At 49.0% G+C, this 23,239-nt stretch overlaps 1 protein-coding gene and 1 non-coding gene across 4 annotated transcripts in view; both read right to left on the bottom strand.

Annotated features, from left to right (window-relative positions):
* Positions 1–400: 400 nt before the first annotated feature.
* The window catches only part of LOC124048278 (helicase SRCAP-like), a 28,378-nt gene continuing 5,539 nt past the window's right edge, over positions 401–23,239 (bottom strand). Inside the window, exons 4-33 of one of the 3 annotated variants that reach the window (XM_046368898.1) lie at positions 22,979–23,026; positions 22,399–22,653; positions 22,045–22,230; positions 21,331–21,670; positions 20,455–20,633; positions 20,246–20,324; positions 20,058–20,147; positions 19,705–19,881; positions 19,289–19,500; positions 18,847–19,024; positions 18,589–18,725; positions 17,256–17,425; positions 16,795–16,987; positions 16,487–16,623; positions 16,073–16,259; positions 15,632–15,953; positions 12,315–12,524; positions 11,964–12,128; positions 10,956–11,105; positions 10,464–10,853; positions 10,240–10,382; positions 9,704–10,014; positions 9,297–9,499; positions 8,796–8,965; positions 8,391–8,587; positions 7,985–8,099; positions 7,764–7,889; positions 7,264–7,446; positions 7,065–7,148; positions 401–6,941 (exon numbers count right to left, since the gene is read on the bottom strand). In XM_046368898.1, the coding sequence (XP_046224854.1) occupies positions 1,863–6,941; positions 7,065–7,148; positions 7,264–7,446; positions 7,764–7,889; positions 7,985–8,099; positions 8,391–8,587; positions 8,796–8,965; positions 9,297–9,499; positions 9,704–10,014; positions 10,240–10,382; positions 10,464–10,853; positions 10,956–11,105; positions 11,964–12,128; positions 12,315–12,524; positions 15,632–15,953; positions 16,073–16,259; positions 16,487–16,623; positions 16,795–16,987; positions 17,256–17,425; positions 18,589–18,725; positions 18,847–19,024; positions 19,289–19,500; positions 19,705–19,881; positions 20,058–20,147; positions 20,246–20,324; positions 20,455–20,633; positions 21,331–21,670; positions 22,045–22,230; positions 22,399–22,653; positions 22,979–23,026 (10,416 nt within the window). In that variant the 3' untranslated portion in view covers positions 401–1,862. The remainder of the gene's footprint in view (positions 6,942–7,064; positions 7,149–7,263; positions 7,447–7,763; positions 7,890–7,984; positions 8,100–8,390; positions 8,588–8,795; positions 8,966–9,296; positions 9,500–9,703; positions 10,015–10,239; positions 10,383–10,463; positions 10,854–10,955; positions 11,106–11,963; positions 12,129–12,314; positions 12,525–15,631; positions 15,954–16,072; positions 16,260–16,486; positions 16,624–16,794; positions 16,988–17,255; positions 17,426–18,588; positions 18,726–18,846; positions 19,025–19,288; positions 19,501–19,704; positions 19,882–20,057; positions 20,148–20,245; positions 20,325–20,454; positions 20,634–21,330; positions 21,671–22,044; positions 22,231–22,398; positions 22,654–22,978; positions 23,027–23,239) is intronic. The other 2 variants (XM_046368900.1, XM_046368901.1) reach the window with 2 other exon arrangements.
* LOC123989653 lies at positions 7,635–7,714 on the bottom strand. Its single transcript, XR_006830608.1, has one exon. It is a non-coding gene; the product is annotated as a small nucleolar RNA SNORA11 (small nucleolar RNA).

The following is a 23,239-nucleotide window of genomic DNA, read 5'->3' as shown; positions in this document are numbered from 1 at the left end:
GCCTTATTGATCTGTGCTGACATCACAAACTGACTCTGGATCAGAGAGTCTGACTCTGGAGGAATGGTGCTTGTTCAAGTCTTGTTTTGATGTCCATGCTGACCAACATGTGTATATATAAAAACAATTTTAAAGATGAGTTATTCCATAAGAAGCTGCCATGTGAGGAATAGGTGCTTGTTCAAGTCTTGTTTTGATGTCCATGCTGACCAACTTGTGTATATATAAAAACAATTTTAAAGATGAGTTATTCCATGAGGAAATCAGTGAATTAGAATAGAATGTCAAAAGAAAGAAATGGCACCTACTGAGATGTGTATAATACAAGTGTCATGCAAACACATTTACACTTTATTTTGCAGATGGTCTTATAAAAAAGGTTAGACAACCAAACACCCAATACATTTTTGGTCTTTTATTCAACTGTCATTTTGTCTTTCAAGTAAAACAATGTGGAATTACAAGGAAACAAAGGAATGTAACAAATTAAAGGGACAAATCAAGATAAGACCATCACCATATTCCACCCATTCACTCAAACATCACCCTGCCCACAAATCCTCAAAGTTAATTGACAATTTACAGAGCCATCTGCACCATTTTAAGTCATTACATGAAAGAGGAGCAATGAAATGATAGAAATTCAGATTTAAAAAAATAAATTTGGTAGCACTGGTGCATAGGGTGCTTTTCTCGTGATTTACAGAAAGCATATCCTTTTTTAGTGACAAATGACAACTCAGTAAGTTCCCAACGTCAAGTACTTTACAAAGCAAACTGTTCTCCGTTCACCCACTCGGCCTAATAGGCACTAATGTTTTTTTATTCACACTGATTCAATACCCTTTTAGTATAAACTACATGAAATGTTGACCATAATGTCAGACTTTGGAAAAGGTGAGGAGTTAAATCAAGGTTCTGCTCCAGTTTCTTTCTGCATTGCCAGTGAGTAAAATCATTTGCATCTTCGAGATGCATAACAAGCTTGAGAGAAACAGCCATATTTGGAGTTACATTTGTGTGAGGTACCAGGAACGTAATAGTAATTTGATTGAAATTGATGTAAAATACTACACCACAATGCACTCAAATGCAGAGGACATGTCAGATGCAAAGGAAAAATGCAGGCTGGATTTAAAAAGTCAGATGGACAGAAAATGACAAGATACAGGGGCCCAAGCAAAGAGTAGCTCCAGCATAGTGCAGCAAAGATCACATTTACAGATCTGTTCTCTTCCTGGAAGAAACCATAAAATATCCAGAACTTATCAACAGAGGTCAGAACAGCTGACAAAATGTCCAGAACCCAAAAAGTCAAAACCTTCAAACGTACGATACAACTGTCACTCAAAATATTATTTTGAATGTCGCATGAATGATTCCCACCGATAACCCTGGCAGAGGATAAAATCTGCATATTGGGCACAATCTATTCCTCTCTCGAACACATACATCTCTTAGTATTCCAGTCTTTTTAAATGTTTTACAGTACATAGTGTGAACTAACAAATAACTCACTCGCACCCAAAGTCCCCGGTGTGCAGTCAAGCCACCTTCAGGACTACAACACCTCACTTCTGGAAGGGCTCTACCATGATGGCACCTTTCTCTCTGCAAACAGTCGGGCATCTCTAAGCCTTTCCCCAGTTGATGATGGCTGAACTGGAGAGGAGACCAGCTCTAATGTGGGGTGGGGGAGAGGGCCCAAGAGGGAGGGAGGTCACTGACCTGCACAACACAGTTCTGCTCTGGCCTCCGTCAGTGTAGACAAAGCAGCAACTTTAGAGGACATTTCCCCTCCATTTCCCAGTCAGAATCCCTCACTCCCTCTCCCAGTTTAAAAAATATATATTGTTATTCCATCATGTCTTGTTGTGTTGGGCAGAGGAAGACCGGGAGGAGCGGGTGTTGGCTGCCGGTGTGCGAGCCTGAGCTGCTGCCATAGCCGCCACGCTGCGCAGCACCCTGTCCGGGGTGCCCTCTCCCGAGCCAGCGTTCCCTTCCTGCGAGAGCCTCTCCCGCTTCTGGGCATGCCTCTCCTTTCTTTCCTTCCGGGTCTCCCTCCCCCAGCCTTCTCCTTCCTTCCTGTGGCTGCGCCTCCTGCCCCTCTCGGTGCTGCGTTCACGTTCGCTGCTGGAGGATGGTGCTCGCGAGCTGTTGAGCCTGGGCCCGGTGCTCTGGGAGCTGAGGCTGTGGGTGCGCTGGCTGCTGTTGCTGCTGCTCCGGCTACTCCCTCCACCATCGCTACTCACGCTGCTGCAGGCGCTGTGGCCCCTGGACGAGCGAGTCTCCCTCTCGCCCCCCTCTTCCTTCTCCTCCGAGGGCTTCTTTTTTTCTTTTTCACTCTCCTCCTTCTTGCTCCCCCTCTTGTTGTCTGTCTCCAGGGGTGGGACGAGGGCGCCAGGGCACTGGCGGGTGGAGCGGGCGGCGGTGCGGCTAGACTTGGTGGGGGTCATCTTGCTGATTCCTGCTTTGTTGTTGCAGTTTGTTTGCGGAGTGGCTGGTGCACTTTTAGATTTGGACTTGTGGTTCTTGTCAGAGGAAGCGGGAGAAATGACATTCTGCCCAGCAGCCTTAGCCGCAGGGTCTTTCCTGCTGCCAGGGGTGTCGACCCTGCCTCGCATGGCAAGGAGTTTGGCTGCAGCGTTCAGGGCTGAACATCTCTTTCCCAGGACCTCTGGCTGGGGAGGGGTAGAGGGCACGCTGTTAGACTGGGGTTTACTCTCCGAAGTGGGAAGAGGACCAGAGGATTTCCGGGTGACTCTCACAGAGGATGTCTCGCTGCCAGACTCCCCAGTACCGGTGTTGTTGGACACAGTCCTGCCCCCCCATTCAGAGCTCCTGGCGGGTCTTCTTCTCCGCCTGTTGCCCTCTCCATCCCCCTCTTTCTCCTGCCAGCTCTGGGATGAGCGGGTGAGGCGCTCTTTCCTGGTTCCACAGGGGTCCGAGTCTGAAGAAGAGGACCTGGACTGCCTCCTCCGAGTGGCGTTGGTGGACTCTTTCTCAGTCTTCCCCTCTCCCTTCTCTGGGTCAGACAGAACCTCTCCTCGCCTCCTCTTGGCAGGTGCTCTCTTCTCTGCACTCTTCTTGTATTGGGCTGACCGGGTGGGATTGGATGTGGAGCACACTGAGGAAGGAGAAGAGGAGCGCACTGACTCCTGACTGCTCTGGCGACTGAGAGGCCTCTTCTTGCTGGCGGCTTTGTCATCTCCGGCACTCTCCTCTATCTTCTGCTTATCTGTTTCCTCTGGCCGAGGAGCCACTGGAGTCTCTGGGTCAGCGAGAGAGGGAGTGGAAAGGACAGTGTCTTTGGCTTCAGGAGAATTCTCCACTTTCCTCTTTTTCGGTTGAGAGTCACTAATCTCCTCTTTTCCATCCTCTGCCTTTTTCTCCACTTTAACTGCCTGGGTCTCCACCTCCATGTCTATTATGTTCTCTGAATCTGGATTCTGGGCAGGATTCTGGGCAGGCTCCACAGCCTGGTTCTCTGTGGCAGCCACAGCAGTAGAGTTGCTGGAGAGGGTAGATGTAATAGGAATTTGGGCCAGGGGCAGGACTAATGTTGAACTTGGAGTGGGGGCTGGGGTGGATATCTGGGTGACGATTTTGGTGGTAGTGGAGTTGTGTACTTGGGAACGGGTGGGGGTTGGGGTAGAGATTGGGGTAGGAGTTGATGTGATGGTTGTGGCAGCGGCTACAGTAGCAGTGGTGACAGTTCTGGGTGGGGGCGGTGTAGAGGTGATGACAGTTCTGGGTGGGGGCGGTGTAGAGGTGGTGGCAGTTCTGGGTGGGGGCGGTGTAGAGGTGGTGGCAGTTCTGGGTGTGGGCGGTGTAGAGGTGGTGGCATTTCTGGGTGTGGGCGGTGTAGAGGTGGTGACAGTTCTGGGTGTGGGCGGTGTAGAGGTGGTGACAGTTCTGGGTGTGGGCGGTGTAGAGGTGGTGACAGTTCTGGGTGGGGGCGGTGTAGAGGTGGTGACAGTTCTGGGTGGGGGCGGTGTTGAGGTGGTGACAGTTCTGGGTGGGGGCGGTGTAGCGGTGGTGACAGTTCTGGGTGGGGGCTGTGAAGCGGTGGTGACAGTTCTGGGTGGGGGCTGTGTAGAAGTGGTGACAGTTCTGGGTGGGGGCTGTGTAGAAGTGGTGACAGTTCTAGGTGGGGGCAGTATAGCGGTGGTGACACTTGTGGTAGGGGCTGGTGTAACGGTGGTGACAGTTGTGGTAGGGGCTGGTGTAACAGTGGTGACAGTTGTGGTAGGGGCTGGTGTAACAGTGGTGACAGTTGTGGTAGGGGCTGGTGTAACGGTGGTGACAGTTGTGGTAGGGGCTGGTGTAACGGTGGTGACAGTTGTGGTAGGGGCTGGTGTAACAGTGGTGACAGTTGTGGTAGGGGCTGGTGTAACAGTGGTGACAGTTGTGGTAGGGGCTGGTGTAACAGTGGTGACAGTTGTGGTAGGGGCTGGTGTAACAGTGGTGACAGTTGTGGTAGGGGCTGGTGTAGAGGTTAGTGTGGTGGTTGGTGTAGGGGCTGGTGTGGGGGTTGTGATGGTGATTTTGGTAGAAGTTGGTATGGAGGTTGTTGCAGTGATGGTGGCGGTTCGGGCTTGTGTGACGGTGGTGACGATTATACTTGGGCCTGGTGTGGAAATGGTGGTCAGATTTGCGATTGAGGTTGTGGTGAGTTTTCTAAGTGTTGGTACATGGGTTGCAACAATTGTGGTAGGGCACGGAGTAGGGGTTTGTTTGACATTTGTGAGTGTTGGTGTAGGGGCTGGAGTGGGGGTGATGGTTGGAGTAGAGACTGATGTGGCCATTTTGGAGATTTGAGCTGGTGTAGGGATAGTGATTTGGGCAAGGGGAGGAGTGGAGATCTTGTTGGGGGTAGGGGTGACAATTTGTGTGGTAGTTGTGGAGATTGGTGGAGAAGTGGAGACTCTAGGTCTTGAGGTGAGGAATTGGGCAAGGGTTGAGGTGAGGACTGCAGTTGGAATTTGAATGAGGCCAGAGGTTGACCTTGAGGTAGGGCTAAAGGGCGGCCTCGATGTGGATACTGTGGGTAAGCTTAGGGTGGAAACTGTGGATGAGCTTGAAGCAGGAACAGATATTGAGTTTAAGGCGGGGACTGTGGGTGAGCTTGTGGCAGGGACTAAAATTGGAACCGAGGTGGAGATGGTTGCTGAGCTTGAGGTGGAGACAGAGATTGGAATTGAGATGGGAACTCGAGTTCGGCTTGGCGCAGGAATAGCGGTTGTGGTAAGGATTTGAGCTGGGCTTAGTGCCAGGATAGCAGTTGGGGTTGTGGTAAGGACCTCAGTCTTAGTGTTTGGTTTTAATGTTGCGGTAGAGTCCTCAGCTTTGGTAGACAGAGAGTCTTGGCTGGTGCAGATAGCAGAGGCGGCCACAGTTTGAGGCTCAGTGGGGGCAGATGGGAGTAGTGGTTCTGTGTTAACAGCCTCAGACAGGGAACCAGGTTGGCTGGTGGTGCTGGAGTTTGAGTTATGTCCTGCACCCATAGCATTCTTTACAGTTGTCGAGTCCTTGCGGGGACGACCCCGCTTGCGTTTTGGGGAGAGAGCGGGGCTCCCCTCACTTGCTGAGGTGGGCTGGGGAGGAGATACATGCTCTGGCTGGGATACCGCCAACCTGAGGGGAGTTTTGGGGGGTCGGCCCCTCTTTCGTTTCACTGGTGGGGTCGAGTTAGCATTATTAGCGGGTGAGGACACGTTGCCGTCTTTTCCTGGCTGATTGTCCATTTTCCTGTGGTAGTTCCCTCCCCTCCCTCGGCCCAGCTCTCCTAACTGCGCCGCCACGCGAGACTCGCTCTCCAGCCGCTGCCGCACCGGCAGGTTCCTCAGCACCGGCATGTCAGGGGATTGGTGGGGCGGGGAGTAAGGGAGGTAGCTTCTGGCAGGATAGGTGTGTGTTGAGTGGGATTCTTGGTCCTCTGTGAGTTTGGTGGTCGTTGAGTATTTTGAAGCAGTCCCTTTCTCTTCGGGTGTCTGGCTGGTTTTGTCAGGGGTTTGGGAGTCTCTGCTTGGCTCGTCTGAGACTCGGCCCGACTCAGCGTTCTCTGTCTCCTCTGATGAGCCTCCTCCTGTCCCGCTGCCTCTCCTCCTCCTCTTCCTGGGCTCCTTGTCCTCCACCACCGTCACCAGGCGACCAGGGAGCTTCCGCAGGACCTTGGCCGACGGGGAATGTTCCGGAAGGCCTAGCAGGACCTCCCCGTCAGCCGACTGGCGCTTGCGTGGCGACCGGGAGAGAGGGCACACAGAGCTGGGAGACAGGGACTCCTGGTCCCTAATGTCATAGTCCCTGGCCTGGGCAGAGTATGACTGGTGGTCCACTGGACACGTGGACTCTGAGGTGATACACACTGCCCTCTCCCTGCTGGGTGACCAGGTGTGTGAGTCCCCTGGTAGTGTCAGTGATTTCCCAGCTAGAGGACTGGTGGCAGTGGAAGGCACTGAGCTGGAATGGGACTGGGATCCGAGAGGTGGCGCTGCCGACCCGGATTTGAGGCTGGAGTCTCTAGAAGGAGAGGCCGGGGTTGTGGATGCAGGTTTGGCAGATTCCTTTGATGAGGAGGGTTGGGCCCTGGGGTGCTCTGTGCGGGACGGTGTGGTGGTATTGTCTTTGGTCCCCCCTCGTCCTCTCAGAGCTGAGCGGAGCCTTTCAGGCACTTCTCTGGGGGTGGGGGAATCGGACTCTGGCTCTGGGGAAGTGGGCGGTGGGGAGGCCGTGGCTCCTCGGAGCCTACCGCTGATTCTGGTGGAGGGGGCGCCTTTCTCTTTGTGTCTGCGTGGGCGACGGCCCGACCCGGGCGGCGAGGGCTCCTCCGCTGGCTGTGATGCGAAGTCCTCGTCGTCGTTGTCCGAGGAGCCTGCATGCAGCTTCAGGCCCTCCTCCTTGGCCTGGTCCAGCCCCTTCCTGGCAGCCTCCACCTGCTCCTGTAAACACAGAGCAGAGAGAGATGGGCTTTTTATTCGAACCCAGGTCTCTAATAGGGTGAACCATTTAAATATGGACACATGGCAAGCTCTCCTAAATGCACTGAGAAATATCAATCTAACCTCTGCTTGCTTTAACTCCTCCTTGCACACATCCTCCAGTGAAGCCTCCAGGAAATTCATAGCATAGCGCTCTATAGGAGTGAGCTGAGATACGAGGGGGAAAAAAAGATAGGTTGTCAGGTTTGGCAAAAAAGCTGAAAATAGTCAAACAACACAGATGGAATAGCCAAAGAAAACAGGGATATTGAACAACAATCACCTGCTCCACAAGAGCCGCTATCTCCTGCTCGGCCTTGGAGAGCTCCTCCTCTTCCGGGTCCCTCCCTTCGCCAGCCTCGTCCAATGGGATGGCCTCGTTGAACTCTGCCAGTTCAGCTACCTGCTCTGCTTTGGCTTGGGAGGCAGCGACGATGTCCTCCTCGTCCTCGGCACGACAAAGGGCCTGTGGCAGAGAGATAATTCATTTTTGGGAACAGTGCCACCTGGAGTAGAGATTGATGTGTCTTGCTGACTTGTACAATTCCTAAAACAGTCATTTGACCTCAAATAATCTTGTTTATTTTATAAAAATAAAGCTGGTTTGTATGGAGTCAGTGCTGGTCCAAACACTCAGCTGCTGGTTTCTGGTTGTCTTCTAGACTCCTGCTGTTGTATGGTGTGGTATAAACAGGTGTCTATGGTCTGAGAGACACCTGCTCTGAACACACCAGTTAAACTCAACTACATACTGTTATTACCAGTGTTTTGGGTGTGACTGACCTGCTCCAAGATGGTGGTGCTCTGTTTGTTGCCCGTCTCTTCCTCCTCTGGCTGGGGCACAGACGGCTCTGGGGTCACCTCCTTCTTCTCCCCCTCATTCACGTCAAACAGCTCCCTGATGGTTTGCTGAGATGAGAGAGGGGAGCGTAGTTCGTCTTGAATTGCCCTCGATTCAGAGTGAATGGACGACGTCACAGAGTGTTATATCGGTGGAGACGTACCTGTTTGAAGAAAGCGGTGGTGAAGTTGCCTCCTTCTATGGCCATGTCTCCCAGCATTCTTTTCTGGTTGGCCTTCTTCAGGATGTTCTCCTCCACCGTGCGCTCACTGATCAGCCTGGGGGGGTTGGGGTGGGGGTGGAGAATAGTCACACCAGATGCTCAACAGACTAGCTAACATAGTGGCAGAGTAGTAATCACTGGCTCTGTGCCTACCACATTAATATCTTCAAAGTAGAGGTATGCACACTGTTCATGCTACTTCCGGAGACTTTCAGATCCTGCCTGTGTCCAATCTAAAGGAAACTAAAAACCGACCGTTGTGCTGAGACGATTTGACTTAGAGGGAGTTAAGTGAGTTAAGCTTGGTTCAACAGCCTAAGAGGCAGGGGAGGGTTTCACGGTGTACCTGTAGATGTGGACGTCGCGGGTCTGTCCAATGCGGTGGCAGCGGTCCTGGGCCTGGGCGTCCATGGTAGGGTTCCAGTCACTGTCGTAGAACACCACCGTGTCGGCGCCCGTCAGATTCACCCCCACGCCGCCGCTGCGCGTGGACAGGATGAAGCAGAAGATGCGGCGGTCCGCGTTGAAGCGATCCATCAGGGACTGAGGGAGAGGAGGACAACAGTCAGCATCCTTTATCAGTTTCAGACCAATATTGATCTCCGGGTCAATTCCGTACAGCTCAGCCAATCAAATCGCAAATGTCCAAAATATATTACATGGAAATGGAATTGACCCCCAACTGAGTTGCTGAAGTCCAACACAACAACAGTATCCCATAAAGCTCAGGTCTAGTCACGGCGCCCCTCACTTGTCTCTGCTCGACGCGGGTGCTGCCATCCAGGCGGAGGTAGATGTGTCCGTGGTAGTTGAGGAACTGCTCCAGCACGTCCAGCATGCGGGTCATCTGGGTGAAGATGAGAACGCGATGTTGGCCCTCCTTCAGCCGACGCAGCAGGGTGTGGAGCGTCTGCAGCTTACCTACACACACACACACACCAAAGTGTTATCATTCAAAGGCTCATACCGTTTCTCCTCATTTTAAAAATACCTCTCGGTCTTCAACTGAAAGACACGCTGCTCTGGAAAACTGAACGTGACCCTGACCCAGTGACCCTAGAGACAGACTGTGTCCCGTATCATCGCTGAAGTAACAGCACTTCCACTCAAGTTTATTTTCATGTCATGGCCTTTGCAAACACATAGCCAAACGGATTGAGGTGTCAGAGTTAAAATTCCTCAGCCAATGCCGAGGTAAAACAAGACAAGTTTCTGAAGAACACACGGTTGTGTTGTCTGAGTGGGGACTCACCGCAGTCGTACTGGATGAGCCTTAGGTCAGGGAAGTGGGTCCTCATGTTGCACTGGATGCGGTGCAGACTGCGTGCGAGCGGGGCCACCTGGGAGGAGAGCAGCGAGGTGAACACGGCCTGCTGGTGGCTCAGAGACGGAGGGGGGTGGCAGCTGTGCATGGTGATGGCTGGAGCCTCCACCGGCGGGATCACGAACGTAAACCTGAAGGTTAGGAAATAGGGTCCGATTAGAAATGGTCATATTTACCCTTCATCAATCCCTGGGGCATCACAAGAAAGATAAACAGAAAGTGCTGACAACCGATTCGTGATTTGTTAAAATCAGGTGTGTTAGTGCAGGGATAAAACTAAAAATGTGGACCGTCTCGTGGTTCCAGACAGTGGACAGCAGCAGTCAGCGTGTTACCGTTCGATCACATCTTTGAGCAGCTGCAGCCTGTCCTCGGTGGTGTGGATGCCCTCCCTCAGGGCGCAGCTCTGGTCCCAGTAGTCCGTAGTGCTGTGGGACTGGGCGAACAGGCAGGCGGCGTGACCCGAGCGACCCCACTGACCCAGGGCCCTGGGGGCCGGAGCAGGGCAGGAGCCCGGGAGGAAGGTGAGGAAGTCCAGCACCTCATGGCCAAACACGGGCTTGGCGCTGCAGTGTAGGTCGTTGATCCGGATGATCTGGGCCAGGCGGCTGTCTCGCTGCTTCTTGAGGCTGTCTGCCAGCCATGACTGGCGGGGGGAAAGGGGACAGTTTGTCAGTTGATAGGACAACAACAGTTAAAGGGACATGACAGGAGTCAATTTAAGAATGTTGCTGTGGGCTGATAACTGACAGAACAAAAAAAAGGTACTACTGTGGGATATACGCAACCTCATAATTTCATACACGGTGATTGAAACAAGTCACAAACAAAAGAAAAGAGATTTGTAAATGAAAGCAGATGTAGCTAGTACCATGTAGAAGGGGGAGCGAGGAGGTGGGCGAGGTTGTGCCCGGGGTCGAGGGGGGACAAATCCACCCACATGGGACCCCGATTTAGGAACGGCTGATTTGGTGTCGCTGCTCTCCTCACACGTCAACGTAGAATTCACACGTGCTAGAGAGGATAATTTACTTGTTCAATACAGGGATTGTAAATACAGGATCATAAAATAATTATTTGCATTCATCTCTTCACCTTTCTGTTCTGTGCTGGTTTCCGCTGGTCCCGTTACTACCTTAAGCACTGGGCGGGGGGGCTGGGACTGACTGAGGGCTGAGGTCGGATTACGAGGGGGGCAGGGGTTCGAGGGGGGCTGGGGTACAGGTTCTAATTGTGACTGAGGTAGGGGTTCTAGGGGGGCCAGGGTGTATTGAGCAGTGGTGGGCCCGGGGTGGCGATGGGCCGTTTGCTGGGGGGCAGGAGTTCTCACGGCAGTATTGGCATGATGGTGCATGGAGGTTGACGCCTGGGGGGCTACGCGAGGAGAAGGGGGCACTGCCAGGGTGGGTACACCCCCTCCTTCCTTGCTTGACTGGCGTACCACGATCTTCACAATCCCAGAGCTGGTCACCACGGAGGAGGGCACTGGAAAGGAAAGGCAGGTAAGAACACAACTGTCACTGAACCAGGGCAAGACCACGAACGAAGATCAGTGACCATAGTCTTAGAAACGGGATGCTGCTGTACCTTGAGAAGAATTGCAAGGCAGCTGGATTCCCGAGGGTACAGGAGAAGTGGGGACAGCATGGGTATTGGCTGAACTGAAAACTGCTACTTGGGCTGGCTGGCTGATGAGGTGGTGCTGCCCTCCGCTGGTCACCAGATGCATGACGTTACCTGCGGAGCCCACAGTAAGAACCACACCATTTAGACACCCCTGTCAGTGCAGGATGGATACTGTACCCCTGACTTAAATAGAACACCAATATGGCTGTCTATATCAGCACGTTCTAGAGTTTAATGACATAAGCCATTCTGTGGTCCTTCTGTAGCTCAGTTGGTAGAGCATGGCGCTTGTAACGCCAGGGTAGTGGGTTCGATCCCCGGGACCACCCATACATAGAATGTATGCACACATGACTGGATAAAAGCGTCTGCTAAATGGCATATATTATTATTATTATATATGATAATGTACACTTAGTGTACAAAACATTAAGAACACCTTCCTAATGTTGAGTTGCACCCCTTTTGCCCTCAGAACAGCCTCAATTCGTCAGGATATGGACTCTACAAGGTGTTGAAAGCGTTCCACAGGGATGCTGGCCCATGTTGACTCCAACGCTTCCCACAGTTGTGTCAAGTTGGCTGGATGTCCTTTGGGTAGTGGACCATTCTTGATACACACGGGAAACTGTTGAGCGTGAAAAACCCAGCAGCTTTGAAGTTCTTGACACAAACCGGTGCGCCTGGAGCCTACTACCATACCCTGTTCAAAGGCACTTAAATCTTTTGTCTTGACCATTTACCCTCTGAATGGCACACATACACAATCCACGTCTCAAAGCTTAAAATGTCATACTTTAAACTGTTTCCTCCCCTTCATCTCTAGTAATTGAAGTGGATTTAACAAGTGACAATAAGGGATCTTAGCTTCACCTGGTCAGTCTGTCATGGAAAGAGCAGGTGTTCATAATGTTCTGTACACTCGGTGAATCTCCATGTAGTGTAGTTAGTGTTGGGATCTGACCTGACCTTGTACTGGGCGTGGAGGTGCCATGGGAACCTGGTGGAGCTGGGTCCCAGACAGGGTGAGCTTGTTGCCCTGCAGCTGGAAGGTGACAGGCTTACTGCCTTGGCACGATGACACAGGACGCCCGGCCAATGAGGCCAGTTGGGCGATACTCACTACCTCCCCAGCTGAGATAGAGAGAAAAATGGTAGATATTAAAATGTAGATGAGTTTCATTTCACCAGTAGAGATAAAAATAAAATAAAAATATAATGAATTTACAGTCTAATACATTTTCAGTTTGTTCTTATGCACTGTTCATGCACATTTGTTGCCCGACAGAGAGAGTGTTTGTGAGAATGGCAGGTACTCACAGGGAAGCCGGGCCTGCATGTCTGGGCTGAGCAAAACTCGTTGGGTCAAAACGTTGCTGGGAGGAGGGGTGAGATGGGTGGCGGGGTTGCAGGAGGTGGTGGGTGGGCGTACGGCCAGGACTGGCATTGGGGAGCCGGACCTCATGACAGAGGGGCCACTGGGGTGCAAGGGCGGGCGAGGAGGGGCTGTGGGTGCCACTGAACACACTGCTGAGGGTTCATGAAACAAGGGAAGAAACTATTACATTATGTCTGTTTGTGTAGAATCGTTTGTCTGGCTGAGTAGAGGTTTCCACAAGAAATGTTTAACGGCATTCAAGGTTAAAGGAAAAGTCAAATGCGATATATTTTGGTATATTTTTTTTATTAGTCCACTTGATAGTCCCAGAATGTTTTGCACGTCGGCAGTAAAGTTAACGCTATGCTTCTTTAAAGTCCTATATCTTGAAACCTTAACTGCTGACATGCAAAACATTCTGGGACTGTATCAGTGGACTAATGAAATAAAATATAGTTGGAGTAGAATTTTCCTTTAAAGCTGTAACATGCTACTTTTTGGGCTTGCCCTCCCAAAAATGCACATAGAAATGTAAGTTATAGATCTGTCACGCTCAGAAGCGGTAGAGATCGGTTTCTATGTGCGCCATTTCTATGCTTCCCGCTAAGTTTCGCTTTTGCGTCTTTTACTTTCGGTTTCGTACACCAGCTTCAAACAGCTGAAAATACAATACGTTTGGATATGGAAAATATATTTCACAGCGGTGTAGATGGTACAATGTTTCTCTACACAACACTTGCTTGATTTTGTCACAAACTGAAATTAGGCAAACTATTTGAATTTTAGCAACCAGGAAATGGCAGAGAGATTTATGCATAGTGCATCTAAGATCAGACCATTACAAAAACACTTGGATCATATGTTTGATTTTTTCCCATGTAAATTTAGCAACGACTCAAGCAGTATTTACAGTGCATTCAGACAGTTCAGACCCCTTGACTTTCCACTTTCTCTTACGTTACAGACTTATTCTAAAATGGATTAAATACAATTTTAAAAATCCTCAATCTACACAAAATACCCCATAATGACAGAAAGAACAGGTTTTTAGAAATGTATTTAAAAAAAAACAGAAATACCTTATTTACATAAGTATTCAGACCCTTTGCTATAAGACCCAAAACTGAGCTCAAGTTTCCATTGATCATTCTTAAGATGTTTCTATAACTTGATTGGAGTCTACCTGTGGGAAATTAAATTCATTGGACATGATTTGGAAAGGCACACACCTGTCTATGGTCCCTAAAGGCACCTAAAGATTCTCAGAACATGAGAAACAAGATTCGCTGGTCTGATGAAACCAAGATTGAACTCTTTGGCCTGAATGCCAAACATCACATCTGGAGGAAACCTGGCACCATCCCGATGGTGAAGCATGGTGGTGGCAGCATCATACTATGGGGATGTTTTTCAGAGAAGAAATGGGTGAAACTCCCCAAATACAGGTGTGCCAAGCTTGTAGTGTCATACCCAAGACCTCGAAGCTGTAATCGCTACCAAAGGTGCTTTAACAGAGTACTGAGTAAAAGGTCTGAATACTAACACTACCAGTCAAAAGATTGGACACGTCTACTCATTCAAGGGTTTGTTTTATTTGTACTATTAGAATAATAGTGAAGACAAACTATGAAACAACACATATGGAATCATGTAGTAACCAAAAAAGAAAAGAAAAAGTGTTGAACAAATCAACATTTATTTTATATTTGACATTCTTCAAAGTAGCCACCCTTCGCCTTGATGACAGCTTTGCACACTCTTGGCATTCTCTCAATCAGATTAAACTGGAATGCTTTTTCAACAGTGTTAAAGGAGTTCTCACATATGCTGAGCACTTGTTGGCTGCTTTTCCTTCACTCTGCGGTCCAACTCATCCCAAACCATCTCAATAGGGTTGAGATCATGGGATTGGGAAGGCCTGGTCATCTGATGCAGCACTCCATCACTCTCATTCTTGGTCAAATAAGTCTTATACATCTTGGAGGTGTGTTGGGTCATTGTTCTGTTGAAAAACAAATTATAGTCCCTCTAAGCCCAAACCAGATGGGAATGCATTTCGCTGCAGAATGCTGTGGTAGCCATGCTGGTTAAGTGTGCCTTGAATTCTAAATAAATCACAGTGTCACAAGCAAAGCACCGCCACAGCACCTCCTCCATGCTTCAACGTGGGAATGAAACATGCAGAGAACATCTGTTCACTTGTGTCTCTTATGGAATCAAAAATCTCAAATTTGGATTCATCAGACCAAAAGGACAGATTTCCACCGGTCTAATGTCCATTGCTCGTGTGTCTTGGCACAAGCAAGTCTCTTCTTATTGGTGTCCTTTAGTAGTGGTTTCTCTGCAGCAATTCAACCATGAAGGCCTGACTCACAGAATCTCCTCTGAACAGTTGATGTTGAGATGCGTCTGTTACTTGAACTCAGTGAAGCATTTATTTGGGCTGCATTTTCTGAGGCTGGTAACTAATGAACTTATCCTCTGCAGCAGAGGTAACTCTGGGCCTTCCATTCCTGTGGCGGTCCTCATGAGAGTTTCATCATAGCGCTTGATGGTTTTGTGACTGAAAGTTTCTTCAAGTGCAATGTTCTTGAAATGTTCCAGATTGACTGACCTTCATGTCTTGAAGTAATGATGGACTTTACTTGTTTGAGTTGTTCTTGCCATAATATGGACTTGGTCTTTTACCAAACAGGGCTGTCTTCTGTATACCACCCCTACCTTGTCACAACAACTGATTGGCTCAAATGCATTAAGGAAAGAAATCCCACAAATTAACTTAAGGCACACCTGTAAATTGAACGGCATTCCAGGTGACTACCTCATGAAGAGAGAATGCCAAGAGTGTGCAAAGCACTCAAGGCAAAGGGTGGCTACTTTGAAGAATATCACATATATTTTGATTTGTTTAACACTTTTTGGTTACTACATGATTCCATATGTGTTATTTCATAGTTGTGATGTCTTCACTATTATTCTACAATGTAGAAAATAGTAAAAAATAAAGAAAATCCCTTGAATGAGTAGGTGTCCAAACTTTTGACTGGTAATGTATGTAACTGTGATATTTCAATGTTTAATTCTTTAGAAATGAGCAAAAATGGCAAAACTGTTTTATTTTGTCGTTATGGGGTACTGTGTGTAGATTGAGGGGAAAAAAAATATTTAATCCATTTTAGAATAAGGCTGTAACGTAACATTTGGAAAAAGTCAAGGGGTCTGAATATTTTCCAAATGCACTGTACTATTTAGTACTAACTTTGTTGGACTGGCGGTGTAGGGGTTGGTGTCACATCCTGGATGAGAGGGGTCCTTGAGGCCTGAGCAGCAGGGGTGACAGGGCAGGTGGGTCGGGGTTTGTTCACCACCAGCACCGTGCGACCATCAGCCTTAGGTAAGGGCTGGAACATCCTGTTGACCTTCATGCGAACGGGTTTGGGACGGGGAGGGGGGTCGGGAGACTCCATGACCTCCTGGATCAGCTGACGGGTGACCTTCCTGGAAGGCAGAAACACGTCGGCCTGGTACCTAGACACGTTGGCCTCCAGACCCACCAGGTCAAACATGGACAGGTCGCAGCGCTGGGGACGGAGGAGGAGGGGTAAGGTTATGGACGTTTAGATAAGTACAAATGCATTTAAATTAGACTGCACAGCTCCAGTGACACACCCCATCCCCAGGGGGCAGTGGGAGCAGTAACCTTGAATGGGGAGACGTCCATGGCTCGCTGTACCAGGGAGGCAGTGTGGAAGACGATAGGCTTGGTGATGAAGGGGGAGTGAATGGGCCGAGGGTCAAACAGGTTGGGGTGGTTACACACTTTACGGAGCTGCATCAAGATGTTGATCACAGACATGAAGTGACCACTAGCCAGCGTTTCCCGGGTCCTGAGAGAAATAGAAAGGGTGAAAAGGGGTTTCCTTTACAATATTAACTAGTAGATGATCTAAGCAAACCTACAGTAGAAGATGACAACATCATAGTGATGTAATAACATTCTGGCAATGAAGAATAAGAATATACAGGTAAAAAGCATATTACTGGCAGAATTTCAAACCAATGAGCCATCCTGCAATGCATCATTTGCTTCCAGTAACCCCCTATAGATACTTACGAGGCCTGTGCCATGAAGTCATCGTAGAGGAAGCGCTGCCTCTTGGACAAACGGCAGCGCACCACATGCTCATATTTCTTAGGCATCTGCTTCTCCACATCCACCTTGATTCTCCTCAACAGAAACGGTCTGAGCACCTAGAAGGAAAAACAGAAAGCGGTGATATATCAGGTTAGGGAGCAGAATGTCGTTGACAACATCTCAACGTGCATTAACAGTTCATTTGGACCCCCCTACATACTCTGACCAATCCACACCCCCTTGCCCAAGTGCGCGTCCCCTCCATCTATCGCAGCCCGAGTCCTTACCTTATGTAACCTCTTGACCAGGCCCTCGTTGTATTCCTGGCTACCCTCGATCATACCGGTGAGGGGGTTGGAGAACCACTCCTTGAACTCTCGGTGGGACTGGAAGACGTGGGGCATGAGGAAGTGCATCAGGGACCACAGCTCCATCAGGCTGTTCTGCAGCGGGGTGCCTGTCAGCAGCAGCCGCCTCTGACTGGGTCCAGAGAGAACGTTAAAATGACACTAGGTTGGGATTTAAGTTTATTATATTCTAAGAACGAAGAACTTTCATCTTAATTTGTCGTAATTTGGACTGATATTGGTTCAGGAAGATTGCAGAGAAATGGGAGCACGTCGTTTGAAGGATTTTAGAAAAGCGCTATAAAAATCTTGTATTATTACTATTCATAAAATGAGGATTAGGATGTTCACTGGCAACACATACTGGCCGTCTATAAACATTCCCTTCCCTTAGTGCGGACCTGTTGAAGTTGAGCAGGCTCTGCCAGCGCTGGGACTTGAAGTTCTTGATGTTCTGGGCCTCGTCCAGGATGAGGTAGCGCCAGGACTTGCGTCGGAAGGCCTGGTGGTCCTGCAGCACCAGCTTGTAGGAGGTTATGCACACGTGGAAAGCGTTGGGCTTGGTCCAACCCTGAGTAGAGAAAGGAGAGAGAGGACTTTTTTCATTAGCTTATTGAAACAGTGACACTTCAGAGGGCCAGGGCTTTTATCCACTTCAGAATGCAAGGCTGACTTTTTGTTCAGTTGGAATGAGGCAGCACCAGAGAAGAGATGAGGCAGCACCAGGGAAGAGATGAGGCAGCACCAGAGAAGAGATGAGGCAGCACCAGAGAAGATTAATTTGGAACACGAAAAGGAAAAGAGGGCGCCAAAGAAACACAGGGGAGGCAGGAGTTTACAGCAGACACAGACAACCGGCATAGGTGGAACTAGGGCTGGGTGATACATCAAATTCATTTGATTAATTAGAATGTGTGTTTTTGCATGATATTCCAAATGCCTGTTTCCCAATCAAGGTTTTGTTATTTTTTCGTTTTAGAGTTTATGTCCACTTGTTGTCATGTTGTATTTTTAAGCTCTCCTTTTACACCAGAGATCTGCATATAATGACGATATGCACTTCTTCACACTAACAATGGGAGTCGTTGTCCCAAAGGCTAGAGGACAGTCAACAAGCTTAGGTCCAAAATAAGCCCATAGATACGCATTGGCCTTATTTTGACATTTGAGCAAGAGTGATGCCTCTCACTTCACCTCTTCGGTTTACACACGCACACACGCACACACACACGCCAGATGCCTGCTATAAGAAGTTAGTGCATTATGCATAGTTCCAGTTCAATTTGTAACAAAAACAGCTTTCTTCATAGACTTGAAAGCCAGAAAAGTGATTATTGTAACAACAACAAAAAATAGCAAGTTATTTTCATTATTTGATCAAAATAGTTTATTAGTGGGTATTATAGTTGTGGAAGGCTTATATTTAGCCTAGGTATAACTTCACTAGCCCTTAATTATTCAAATCATTGCTGTCTGTTGAAATGTGTGTATTTTACCCGTAATTGCACAACAACAATTATTTAGAAAATAAACATCACAAAAAAAATGTTTTAAAAAACGATATGATTTTTAGGCCATATCGTCCGGCCATAGATGGTACAAGCTGGAGGACTGCCCAGAACAAAGTGCGATGGAGAGCGGTCCTCGTGAGGAGCGATTTGTGCTGAGTTAGTAACAATTTGACGATTTGTATCCATTTACAAGGGGATTTGGTGATTGTTGGTAATGGTTTACCTGTCTCTTGAGTTTCCTCTCCTTCTGACTGCCGTAGTAAGTGAGGATTTTGAATCCGGGACACCAGCGCTTCAGCTCCATCTCCCAATTCAGCATCACACTGGTTGGCACGATGATCAGATGGGGCCCCCAGTTACCTGAACAACCAACTTGATTAAGTATCCGATATCCAGGCTGTGTGCACATCTTCTATTGTCCTGGTAAAACGTCAGTGTATGAATGGACGAAAGCACTGTAATGAATGACTCGATGTCTTACTCTTTTCACAGGCGAGGTGAGCCAGCAGGGCGATGGTCTGGATGGTCTTCCCAAGGCCCATCTCGTCAGCCAGGATGCCGTTGAGCTTCTTCTCGTACATGGTGACCAGCCAGTCCAGGCCGATGTGCTGGTACTCACGCAGCTGGCCCACCAGCAGGAAGGGAATGGGAGTTTTGACCTATTGACGAAGAACAACAAAAAAAAAAGACACAAATAAAGAGATGCAGACCAGTTACATTTCACTGCATCGTGGTGGAATCCTAGCCACCCAATCCAGCGGAAGCTGGTGTCACTTTATAAGTGGAGGACAGGCTTATTGGAAGGGGATGAATGGAAAAGTATCAACCTCCCCCTTAAGCCATCAACAAGCTTATAGCAAAGGATCCTTGTTTCATGTTTGATCATCTGGCCAGTGTCGGAAGGCATGGGTTACCCTACCCACCTTGGTTGTGGCCAGGGTATAGCCTTTGGGCTGGAGGCTCTCTGCAGTAGCAGCAATGTGGCTGATCTCCTTCTTGGGCCGCGGGCCGCTTGGCAGAGGGGGGCTGTGGTCCCCCTCCTTCAGCAGGATCTCCATCCCCTCACCGCACTCATCTTCTTCACTGTCCTCTTCCTCAATGTCACTGACCTCGTCCTCTTCACTGTCCTCGTCATCTGGCGAGAGGTTCATTGAGAAGAGGGGTAACGCAGTGAGGGTGGTATAATCAGGACAAAACGCACATGCGTTTGACATGAAGTAAAAGCACTTGAAAATGTTGATTTTTGGTTTGTTGGTCCATCTACAGTGAGAAGCTTCCCAGAGCTTTCGCAAGGTCAGAGAAAAGATGTTCCAACATTGCTTGTGTGTGTGGGCAGTACCTGATGAGGTGGTGTTGCTCTCCACATCACTTTCTTCTTCCTCGCTCTCCTCTTCCTCGTCTCCGGAATTTTCCGACTCCTCTGTGCTGGCAGGAGAGGCGGACGCTGAGGGCTCCTCGAAATCAGAGGCATACGCTCCTTTGTACTTCTCCAGCAGCTCCTCCACAGTCATGTCACCTGGCAGGGGAACGGGAAGAAAATAACATTTAGAGCAGTCTTAAATAACAGATGTTACAGACAGGGATATAGCAGTTACTTGGGGCTTGAATGACAACAGCTTAAAAACAACTACGCAGCACATTGGAGTCATTATCTGTGCAGCAGATAGACGTTTTAGTAGTGTGGGTGGTAACCTTCTTTAGCCAAGTCATCAAGCTCTCCTGCGTGATCAGCTTCCCCCTCCACTACCTCCTGGGCTGCGATGGTGTCCTCCTCATCTTCAGCTGAGCACCACAGACAGGGACAAATAATTACACCAATGCTCACAGCCAACTTATCCATTGAACAATGCACAACTACAATGGTATTACTAGGGCCTCACCATCCTCTTCGTTGGCTGTGAACTCTTCGTCTTCCCCCACCGTTGTTGACGAATTGTCTGAGCACTCCTCTTCCGAGGCCTGGGGGAAGGAACAAAAGTCTAGTCTCCATCGAATAACAACATTTACAGTATGATCAATGAAGTTGTAATGTGCACCAACGTATACAAAGGAAGGACATAGGAGTGCGGTATTTGCCAGTGGTACCCACCTGTGAATGAGGCCGTTTGAGGGTGCTGAGCAACTCTGCCAAGGACATGGTCCCCTCCTGTCTCAGCAGCTCCATCTCCCTCCTCTGAGTCTCGGCATCATTGCCGTCCTGTGCCTCCTCCACATCGATGGTCTCCTCGTCATCTTCCTCCTCGCCACACGGAGGCTCAAAGTCTCGGTCTGCAGACGGGGGGGGAGAGACAGAGGAAAGTTAAAACCGGTCTGTTAAGGCATCTGGAAGCCGTGCAGGATTCGGTACCAGGATAAGTTTCGCTTCCATTAAAGCAGCCCAGGTCTGATGATTGGAATGTCAATGCACTTTAGAGAAGCATAATTGCATAATTTCTGGCGAGAAATAAGTGGCAGGAGATGAGACTGGCCTCTTGTCAAGACAGCGCTTTCTCTAGTAGTTGAGCAGCCCTTGCACTGAAGTCACTGTTGACCTCCCAATGGCTTCCTGCACAAACAGCAATTTGTCAGCAGCCAAACCCAACAGCCACAGCCAGTCTGGTCACTGGACTGACATCACTGAGCCTGACAGTTGCTAATGGAGACTAAAATACAGGAGCACTACCGTACACCTTAGCAACAATCTACAGAATAAGCTTTGGACTAATATTAGCAATTGATTTCATTTAAATAGCACGTTTAACAAGGTCTCAAAGCAACGCACCCACCAGCCATGTGTAGCACCAAATGGTGGCACACAGCAGGTATTTTACACCAGGATGCACTACATACAACACATCAGCTGATCTAAGAGCTGTGGCCACAACAACCTCCTTATGTTGTAAATTATAGGTAGGCAAGGACTAGCGATTCTGAATTGGAGCAACCTGGATTCACAAGAAACAATTAGCAAAGAAACAGTCCTCACCATCCTCATCCACAGCAGGTGGAAGGGATTTTTTGGGTGGTGAAGGTGCAGTTTCACTGTTCCCAGCCGGTGCAGTTTCCAGGGCCTGACTTAGGAGGTCGGAGTATTTCTCTGTCTGGCCCACGATGAAGTCCAGCTGGAGGTCCAGGGCCTTCTTCCTCTTCTCCTCTAACCGGGACTGCTGTTTGTACTGCACCACCTTCTCAACACTGCCCCAGAAGGCCCGGACCTCCTTGGCTACGTTGGAGGCGACTCGTCTGATTTTGGCGTGCTCGTCCCGCTTGGCCTTCTCCTCCTTCTGCCTTAGCTCCTCGTGGTGTCGCATCACCATCCGCACCACCTGCAGAAACATACATATCTTTTTGAGTTCCTTTAAACTTTTTGAACCTAACCTGAAATCATGATGGCAGTTAAAGGAGATATTCACCCATTTTGAATGTTATACCGTTTCTGTGCATCTCTGAGCGGTGTTCTATCGATTCCTGGGGCCACTTCATGTTTTCATTTGTATCTGAACTATTGCCGTTGAAGCAGGCAGAAATACAGCCGGTATTTTTTTTACTCAAACCACACGCGGGCCGGATTGGACCCTCTCGCTTTTACACCCCTGCTTTAAGCCATCAGTAGGTAATACCAATCTCTCTGCATTATGGATTCCACTTTGGATAGGTGCCAAGCGATGTGAAATGAAAATGATCTATGGGAGCCTCTGACCTTCCTGGCGACCCCTCTCTTCCACCTTCTCTCCTGGGCAAAGTCAGCAGAGAGCCACTGCATCTCCTCACACAGGTAGTCCCAGTGCACCTTGGGCCGGAGCGGCTCTGTCAGACGGGTCAGTCGCTTTATAGACCAGAAGCCTTCTCTCTTCAACGCTAGGGTCCTGCCCTCTATCTCAGCTTCCTACAACAACACAACATAGTTCACATACGGAAGCAAAGAAATAAAGTTTTCCTCGTCTAGACAGTTGTTTATTTCATATTTTATTTTTTATATTAAATAAATAAAAAACCGTTCAGTTGACATTTAGGACCAAAGGTCAGAAGGATGAGCAGGAGAACGCTGACTCACGTGTTTGGCCAGTTCGGCCATGTCGGCGTGACGCTCCATGCGGGGTCGATGGGGAGTGACCGGGTCCGATGGGGAGGAACCGCCCAGGCCCATAGAGGGCGGGGAGAGGAACCTACCCCGGGGACCTCGGAGAGCGAGGGGAGTAGTGCTGGGAGTCCAGTCACTAGAGGAAGATGGGCTTGGAGAGGGGGGTGAAGAACAGGGCGAGAAGGGAGACGAACTTGGAGTGACCCTGTCTGCTATCCACTGGCGTACCTGGAGATGAGAAGGTAACGAGGACTTTTGAGCAGGACCATAACAAGACTGTGCCTACAGGAACAGAGGCCAAAACATGCATAAAGATCACAGAAAAACCTGTCTCAACACGATGTTGTACATCAAGCTGTCAACAATTCTCTTTGAAATCACATGCGGCACTGAAGACAAAACAAACAGATTAATATTCTGTAGCCTACACCCGTTCAAACTGTGCAGTGTGTGCGCCACCTGCCATCTCAGGTGAAAAATATCAGCTGAATGATGGTTCAGTGATCATTCTGCAAGTGTGATCCTATCGGAGTGTCTGATACCCACCGCTTACCTTTGAGAAAAGGGCCTTTCTGTCTGGCCTGCTCTGTCTCTGCTCATGCTGGAAAACACACATGGCTTAACATGCGGCCAACTTTAAATCACTCGGGCAAAACACTGCATAATGACAGATCCTTTCATGCAACAAATGGAGAAACAATTTAGAGAACCGAGAATGAAATGCTATCATTTGAAAACATGCTGAAAACATGCTGAAAATTAACGTCTTAAATAAAAGCATTGAATTACGACTGCGTGTTCATTTTTCATCACC

This window comes from Oncorhynchus gorbuscha, linkage group LG11, assembly GCF_021184085.1.
Source record: "Oncorhynchus gorbuscha isolate QuinsamMale2020 ecotype Even-year linkage group LG11, OgorEven_v1.0, whole genome shotgun sequence".
In the NCBI taxonomy this organism is placed as follows: Eukaryota; Metazoa; Chordata; class Actinopteri; order Salmoniformes; family Salmonidae; genus Oncorhynchus; species Oncorhynchus gorbuscha.
This window is presented reverse-complemented; position numbering and strand designations above follow the sequence as displayed.